Here is a 9319-nt window from a genome sequence, read left to right as displayed (position 1 = left end):
GGGGGGGGATGAAATGCAAAAGCAAAAAATTGGCCAGCTTCTTAACACCTCGAGGACATGCAATGTACGTGTACGTCGCTGTGTCTTTGTACTTAGCACACATCAACGTACACGTACATCACGGCGTTCCGCGCCCACCGCATTTCCTGACACATTGGAACAAGCCGGCTGCTGTTATCAGTATCCAGAACCTAATGGATAATGGCGGACATTAGCGATCACGAATTTGCAAAACTCTGGGTTTCTTTTAGATTTTCCCGTCACCAAAATAATTTTTTTTTTTTTGGGTTGTGCCGTACATTTTATGGTGAGATATAGAGATGAGCGAACTTACAGTAAATTCGATTCGTCACGAACTTCTCCGCTCGGCAGTTGATGACTTTTCCTGCATAAATTAGTTCAGCCTTCAGGTGCTCCCGTGGGCTGGAAAAGGTGGATACAGTCCTAGGAAAGAGTCTCCTAGGACTGTATCCACCTTTTCCAGCCCACGGGAGCACCTGAAAGCTGAACTAATTTACGCAGGAAAAGTCATTAACTGCCGAGCCGAGAAGTTCGTGACGAATCGAATTTACTGTAAGTTCGCTCATCTCTAGTGAGATACAATGTGTCATTACGAAGTACAATTGGTGGTGCAAAAAAACATAAAAAAAAAAATAAAAATAAAGAAGCCCTCATATGGGTCTGTGGATGGAAAAATAAAAAGACTTATGCCTCCTAAAAGGCTAGGAGAAAATTTTTAAAACGAAAAAAAATTTAATGATATAAAAAAATTAATAAAAATTACATATATAAAAAAAAAAATGGCTGCGCCCTCAATGCCAAAACGGGCCTAGTCATGAAGGGGTTAATAAATCAGTGTGAACAGAGGCTTATGGAGCTGTACACACAGGGCAGCCCCGTCCTCTCACACCTCTCCGGGCTCAGTACTGAGGCTGGAAGTGACGACATTCGGGGCGGCCCGTGCTCTGCCTCCTGCGGGTGTGAGGGGTACAGCGGGGAGAGCCATAGGCAGGAGCCCGGTCATACTACACAGGCGGACACCGGACACGGGAGTACTCGGGCCGCCGCCATGTCTATGGAGGATCCGTTCTTCGTGGTGAAGGGGTGAGGCGGGCGCTGCGGCCTGTGTGTGGTGCGGCCATGGCGGGAGGGAGGCGGTGTATTGTGTTATGGGAGAAGAGGATGGAGGTGTCCTGAGGGAAAGGGGATGTAGTGAGGAGAGACCCACAGGTGTCCATAGTCACAGGGAACCATGGTGCCCATTATGTGCCAGTCATCTCCATCACCTACATCAACCTCACTCTGTTGCAAAAACTACAACTCTCAGCATGCCCTGACAGCCTCTGGCTGTCAGGGCATGCTGGGAGTTGTAGTTTTAGCAACAGATGTATAGGCACAAGTCTGAAAACGCTCATTTAAAACATAGGGCGCGTTCACATCAAAAATCTGCTTGGCAACTTATCAATATGGAGTCCGACGTAATGGCCAGAAAGTAGTCGACTAAGGCGCAATTCCTGCATTTTTGTTTCCCTTTTGATCACTTTTTATTTACTTTTTTTTTTCCTGACCTATGTTGTGACCAGAAATCATCGATTCTGGCGTGTTTTATTTTTATTTTTTTTTTTACATTTACGCCATTTATCTTGTATGAGGATAAATGTTATGTCTGAATAGTTTGGATGTTTACGCACGTGACGATAACAAATATGTAGTTTATTTTTATTTTTTTGGTGGGGAAGGAATGAGGGTGATTTAAAAAATTTTGGGGGGCGGGGAGATATATGCACTACTCAAAAATAAAGGGAACACTTAGGGTATGTTCACACGGGCGGATTTTATTTGCGGGTTTTCCGCTGCATATTTGAAAGGGGGCGGGCTCTTCTCGGCTGTCCGCAGCAGATTTTCCGCGGCGGAATTAACGCTGTGGAGAATCCGCCGCAAGCCCCGTTGAAGTCAGTAGGGACTGCGGCTGATTTTCCGCAGTGGAAATTCCACCACAGAAAATCTGCGGACAGCCGAGAAGAGCCCGCCCACTTTCAAATACGCAGCAGAAAACCCGCAAAAAAAATCTGCTCGTGTGAACGTACCCTAAAACAACACAATGTAACTCCAAGTCAATGACACTTCTGTGAAATCCCACTGTCCACTCAGGAAGAACACTGATTGACAATCAATTTCACATGCTGTTGTGCAAATGGAACAGACAACAGGTGGAAACTTTAGACAATTAGCAAGAATACTCCCAATAAAGGAGTGGTTCTGCAGGTGGTGACCACAGGCCACTTCTCAGTTCTTATGCTTCCTGGCTGATGTTTTGGTCACTTTTGTATGCTGGTGGTGCTTTCACTCTAGTGGTAGCATAAGACGGAGTCTACAACCCACACAAGTGGCTCAGGTAGTGCAGCTCATCCAGGATGGCACATCAATGCGAGCTGTGGCAAGAAGGTTTGCTGTGTCTGCCAGCGTAGTGTCCAGAGCATGGAGGCGCTACCAGTAGACAGGCCGGTACATCAGGAGACGTGGAGGAGGTCGTAGGAGGGCAACAACCCAACAGCAGGACCGCTACCTCTGCTTTTGTGCAAGGAGGACCAGGAGGAGCACTGCCAGAGCCCTGCAAAATTACCTCCAGCAGGCCACAAATGTGCATGTGTCCACTCAAACGGTCAGAAACGGCTCCATGAGGGTGGTATGAGGGCCTGCCACTGGTGCCCTGTGCTCTACACAAATGAAAGCAGGTTCACACTGAGCACATGTGACTGACGTGACAGAGTCTGGAGACGCAGTGGAGAACATTCTGCTGCCTGCAACATCCTCCAGCATGACCGGTTTGGCGGTGGCTCAGTAATGGTGTGGGGTGACATTTCTTTGGGGGGCCGCACAGCCCTCCATGTGCTTGCCAGAGGTAACCTGACTGCCATTAGGTACCAAAATTAGATCCTCAGACCCCTTGTGAGACCATATGCTGGTGCGGTTGGCCCTGGGTTCCTTCTAATGCAAGACAATGTTAGACCTCATGTGGCTGGTTTCAGCAGTTCCTGCAAGAGGAAGGCATTGATGCTATGGACTGGCCCGCCCGTTCCCCAGACCTAAATCCGATTGAGCACATCTGGGACATCATGTCTCGCTCCATCCACCAACGCCACGTTGCACTACAGACTGTCCAGGAGTTGGCTGATGCTTTAGTCCAGGTCTGGGAGGACATCCCTCAGGAGACCATCCGCCACCTCATCATGCCCAGGTGTTGTAGGGCGGTCATACGGGCACGTGGAGGCCACACACACTACTGAGCCTCATTCTGACTTGTTTTAAGGACATTACATAAAGTTGGATCAGCCTGTAGTGTGGTTTTCCACTCTGATTTTGAGTGTGACTCCATATCCAGACCTCCATGGGTTGATAAATTTGATTTCCATTGATAATTTTGTGTGATTCTGTTGTCAGCGCATTCAACTATGTAAAGACAAAAGTATTTCATACGATTAGTTCATTCATTCAGATCTAGGATGCGTTATCTTAGTGTTCCCTTTATTTTTCTGAGCAGTGTATGTGTATAAACTAAATACACTTTTTAAGTTTATTATTAGCCATCAATAAGTTGCTGTGTACTGTTTAATACTATGTAATAGTAGTACTGATCAGTAGTATCAGCGTTCTACTTGTACAGTCTGGCTCTGCAGGCTGCACAGGAAGATTAGCTATCTTGCACGCCAGAGAAAGGTGACACCTTCTGCGGTCATCTGACCCCAGTGATTGCGCAGCAGGTGTCCGATTAGCCCACACAACCTCCATTTTTACTAAAGATGCCATGATCATAATTGATGACGGCATCTATAGGGTTAACGGTGGACAATGATGTTATTGGTGATTTCCGCCACTATTGAAGAGTCCCCAGTGGCTGATCGCAGTCTGAGCTCACCTGCTATGTAGTGAGAGCAGCTCCTGCGCCCGCTTTATAGGCAAGCAATAAATGTACAGCACTGTGCACAAGGTTATGTGCTGAAACGCGGTAAATTTACGGCACATGTCCTTTATAGGGTTAAGGGCTCATTCTCACTACAGGATCTCCACCCAGAAATATTCTGGGTGGAGATTCCACTAGGACAGCTCAGAAATGCGCTGTCTCCGTAGACGTATTTTCGAGCAGATTCTGCCGAAAGCGTGAACATGTTGATTCTGGAATCTAGACTTTCCATAGTGTGAATGGTGCAGCAGAATCCTATTGAAAACAATGGGAGGCTGCTGCATCAGAATTTCAAATTCAGTTTGCAAAATACACAGAATGGGCTGTAAGGGTGTATTCACACATGCAGATGTGCTTCAGCAAATTTTGCTGCCCATTGAAGTCAATGGGCAGCAAAATTTGCAGCAGAAATACACACGTGTGAACGCACCCTAATAGCGTAATTGACGGTGCCGATCACCTGTATACACAGGGCAGTGCGCAGCTGATGGCAATGATTTTATTGTCTGCACAAATTACCCAATCAGAGGACTATCAGGGATGCTTTTTTACCGATAATCGACCAGGTTAAAAGGGCCCTCTAGCATTTAAAGGGGTACTGCGCTGCTCAGCGTTTGGAATGCTGGAGCTGGCGCCAGGAGCTCGTGACATCATAGTCCAGCCCCCTCATGATGCCCCACCCTCTCAATGCAAGTCTATGGGAGGGGGCGTGACAGCCGTCACGCCCCCTCCCATAGACTTGCATTGAGGGGGTGGGGCATCATGAGGGGGGGCGGGTTTATGACGTCACAAGCTCCTGGCTCCAGCGTTGTGAACAGTTTGATCCAAACGCTGAGCAGCGCAGTACTCCTTTAACAATTCGGTTCCCTATCCAAAGGAGGTCGGACCGCCTGCGATCTCCAGAATGAAGCTCAGGGTTGGTACACACGCCAGGTTATCTTTATGGGAGCTCCAGAGATACAGTGGGTGAAATAAGTATTAAACACGTCCCCATTTTCCTATATATATTACCAAAGATGCTATTGGCATAAAATTTCAGCAGATGTTGGTAACAACACAAGTAATCCATACATACAAAGAAACTAATACAAATAAGCTAAAAAATTAAGTTACGTGTAATAATGTGAGAGAGAGATCTCAATATAGATACTTTTATAAAAGTATCTTTTAAAAGGAAAAAAAGTAAAAAATTAAAATTGACTGCATCATGAAAGGGTTGAAGGAGTTCTCCAACGCTTAAAAACATGTTCTGATCTGGGGCCCCAAATCCCCTCTTCTGCATGGAGAGCAGATTCACGCTCCATGCATACCAGAGTGCAGTACTTGTAAATTATTGGAAATAATTTCTGTGCAGTATTACTGTCCATTGATTTCAATGGGGTTCCTAAGACAGCAGAATTTCTGCGATGGGCAGAAATTCAATTTTTGTCATTCCATAAAAATGTAAGGGTCTATTCACTTGGCAGAACTTCCACACATCCGTACCAACTCTGCGTCCGCATTCATTTTGGGTGGTTTCTGGCTTGTACGAAATTGGTGTGAAATTGGTGCGGAATCCGCATATGGAAATTCAGAAGTGTGAATGGAAGTGTGGAATCCCATAGAAGTCTATTGGGCTTTAATTTGAGTCGGAATCCGTATCCAGAATCTGTGCGGAAATTCTGTCTTGTGAATAGACCCTAAGACTAGTCTTATATTTTGCAGAATGCCTTTGAAGTCAACGGGGCTTGAATTTTTGCGGAATTCTGTGTTCCGAGTGCATAGCCTATTTGGGATGGGTGGTCAATTAAGGGTTAATGGAGAGGACTCAAGTCTGCTAATAGCCAGATCGAAGACCATCTGAATGGCTGTTACAAGTGATATTGGTGGTGTAGTGCTCTGCATCTCATACTTTAACCCCCTAAGGACTTAAGGACTCAAAACAATTTTCGTTTTTGACACCTTATCTTTATTCTGTAGGTCCATATGGTTACAGGGATACCTAATTTATGTAGGTTTTATTTATTTTACTACTTTAAAAAATTATAACTACATGCACCAAAATTAGTATGTTTAAAATTGTCATCTTCTGACTAGAGATGAGGGAAGTTAGTGATTCGATTCGTCACAAACTTTTCGGCTCGGCGTTTGCTGACTTTAGCCTGCATAAATTAGTTCCGCTTTCAGGTGCTCCGGTGGGCTGGAAAAGGTGGATGCAGTCCTAGGAAAGAGTCTCCTAGGACTGTATCCATCACTGTAACTTCGCTCATATCTACTTCTGACCCCTATTACTTAATTTTTCCGTGTACGGGGCTATATGAGGGCTCATTTTTTGCGTTGTGGTCTGTAGTTTTTATCAGTACCATTTTTGTTTTGATCACTTTTTATTAATATTTTTATGGTATATGAAGTAGTGCTGGGCGGTATAACGGTTCATACCGAATACTGAAATTTTTTCCCATACCGCAATACCGGTTGGGCCCCCCCCCCCCCCCTGCTCGAATGACTTAATTATCAGCCGCAGCGCGCTGTCCCCACATCGGGGAACCAATCATATGTGACCCGCGGGCGTTGTTCCCCCCCCCCCCCCCCCCCCCCCCCCGGTTTATCAGCCCAGAGCTGCGCTGTCCCCCACATCGGGTAACAGATCATATGTCGTCCTCCTGTGAGTTGCGGGCCGCCGGCACTGGGAATCTGTACTGTACTACATATTCCTTGTGCCCGGGCTGCAAAAATAAACCAACTTTAACTCCCCTTTCTACGTTCTCCCGTCGCCGCTTTGGTAACGGTCTCACGCTGCGGCTTGGAACGCCACAGAGCCGTCGGCCTATCACCGGCCGCAGCGATGTGCCACCTCGGTCGGTGATAGGCTGAGCGCAGTGTCGTGTAAGGAGCTGACCGGCTCCTTACATGACAGTGCGCCCAGCCTGTCATCGAGCGAGATGGGACATCGCTGTGGCCGGTGATAGGCTGATGGCTCTGTGATGTTCCCATCCCTAGCGTGAGACCGTTACCGAAGCAACGTGGGAAGACGAGTTAAAGTTTATTTTTTTTGTTTATTTTTGCAGCCCAAGCACAAGGAATACATAGTACAGTACAGATTTCCAGCGCCGGCGTTCCGCAACTCACAGGAGGATGAGGTGACATATGATCAGTTACCCGATGTGAGGAACATACTGTGATACACATTTTTGGTCATACCGCCCAGCTCTAATATGAAGTGTACACCTTGCGTCCTTAAGATGTTAAGTCCTCTGGAAGGACTAAAAAGGTGTGTAAAAAATAAATAAATAAAATTAAACATTTAATAAAAAAAAAAAAAAACATGCTTTGCTAATAATAAAATATAAATAAATCCATTTCAAAACAAAAATCTAAATTATCCTCCTTGTCCCATTTTCCAGATAAACAATAAACATATTTGGTATTATCTACCTGGTAATACTGGTAAAAAAAAAAGTACAGATCACGCCACCAATTTTTTTATCTAATTGAAAAAATGTATCTGATTAACTGAAAATAATCATTAGTTGCGGCTTGAATGGCATAACTAATTTATGTATTGAATAAACAGAATTTCCTGAAACCAGAAAACCTGCAATTGAATTAATTGTGTTTTAAATGGCCACCATCATTCCAAACAACTTCCCTCCATGTGACTTCTAACATATTTGTACATCACTTGATTTCCCAAAAATAACTTCTTACCCCAGAAAAGCATCTCCAAAGTCATTATGGTGTCTCGCTTCCCCGAAGTCTTCTGTCTACTGCATGTTGTTAGGGGGATCTATCCCTAAAGGCAGAGTGACCGAGAAGTAAAACAGGAAGTGGAGGCGGGGCTTAGCTAGTGCTATGTCTAGAAGAGGGGGACTGGATTGTGTGAAGGCAATCTGAGCTAGTCTGCCTCCTCCAGTGGGTCTACGCTGTTCCTGAATTGTAAAATCATGGCTTTCCTCTGACCACCCTTTAAAGTTCTTGCCAGCTGTCCCTTGTGTAGCACATCATCATTATCAGCAGCAGCATTTCACTGCGTAGACTAGGGCTGCTTTTTGTCATGTAACCCCTTCCTTGCTGTGCTGCAGGTTTTCCTATCTGCTAAAATAAAAGGACATTTACCATATCTGTGCAGAAGAAAAGTGGTGCAGTTGCCTATAGCAACCATCAGATTACTTCTTTAATTACTACTTTTCCTCTGCCCAGGTTTTCATAACTCTCCCCCGTATAGCACATTGCAAAGCCAGTGCATCAGGAACTCCTTCTTCCCCATATGTAATAATGTACTGTCCTGTGATTGACCAGAAAAGTAAGGGAAAGAAGTGTAAGTTCTATGTAAGTACTCCTGGCAAACAGGCTATGATTCTACCCCCAAGTGGAGAGAATGAGAAATAGCTGTGCACAATGGAGGAGACTCTGGGGCTTAAAGGAGTACTGCAGTCTTAGAAACGTGTCCCTTATCTGCAGGATAGGTGATAAGTGTCTGATCGCGGGGACCCCCTGCGATCTCCCGTACGGGGACCTGGCATTGCCACGGCTAATGCGTGTGTTGTCGACCTCACTAAGATTGACAACACGCCCCCTCCATACAGCTCTGTGGGAGAGGCGGGAATGCACGAATGCTGCATCTCCGCCTCTCCCATAGAGATACATGGAGGGGGGGGGGTGTCGGCCGTGGCGTCATGCTGAGGCCAACACTGCTCCTGCACTGGAGAGCCGCTGCAGAGCCAGGGCCCTGTACAGGAGATCACGGGGGTTCCCAGCGTTCTATACCCCCACGATCCGACACTTATAAGTGTCTAGGGCTGCATATCTCCTTTAATAACAGCAGTGAGAGCACTAACGTGCCCTTGTGACTCTAAAGGTTTAATCTAGGCAGGTTTTTATTTTATTTATTTTTTTAAATCTCTTCAAAGTACAGGTATCAATAAATCTGTGTCTTTTCAACTTTGTAGGGAGGTGCAAAAAGCTGTGAACACCGCACAGGGCTTATTTCAGAGGTGGACTGACCTTCTCCAGGACCCTTCCATCGCTACCCGGGAAGAACTGGACTGGACTACCAATGAGCTGCGCAATAACCTGAGGAGCATTGAATGGGATCTTGAAGATCTTGACGAGACCATCAATATCCTTTACCGATGGAATATTCTGAGCACCTTTTAAGTGCCCCCCAAAAAAATAATGTACAGATGAGCAACTATGATAAAGGAAATTACTCCTTAACCTGGGATGGGTGGTGAGACGTGCAAATTGAGTCAGTGTTGGGCATCCAGAAATTTTTTATTATTATAGCATTTATTTAATATTATCATTAATATTCGTAATAATAATGTTAATATTAACACTAAGATTCCGGCGGACTCTCTATAAATTACAATAGTGCTG

General features: G+C 45.5%; 1 protein-coding gene across 1 annotated transcript in view; it reads left to right on the top strand.

Annotated features, from left to right (window-relative positions):
• Positions 1–898: 898 nt before the first annotated feature.
• The window catches only part of STX6 (syntaxin 6), a 22351-nt gene continuing 13930 nt past the window's right edge, over positions 899–9319 (top strand). Inside the window, exons 1-2 of the mRNA XM_056531956.1 lie at positions 899–1104; positions 8890–9059. Of these exons, the coding sequence (XP_056387931.1) occupies positions 1070–1104; positions 8890–9059 (205 nt within the window). The 5' untranslated portion in view covers positions 899–1069. The remainder of the gene's footprint in view (positions 1105–8889; positions 9060–9319) is intronic.

Source organism: Hyla sarda, chromosome 7, assembly GCF_029499605.1.
Source record: "Hyla sarda isolate aHylSar1 chromosome 7, aHylSar1.hap1, whole genome shotgun sequence".
Classification (NCBI taxonomy): domain Eukaryota; kingdom Metazoa; phylum Chordata; class Amphibia; order Anura; family Hylidae; genus Hyla; species Hyla sarda.
The sequence above is the reverse complement of the archived record's forward strand: the minus strand, read 5'-3'. Positions and strand labels throughout refer to the sequence as shown.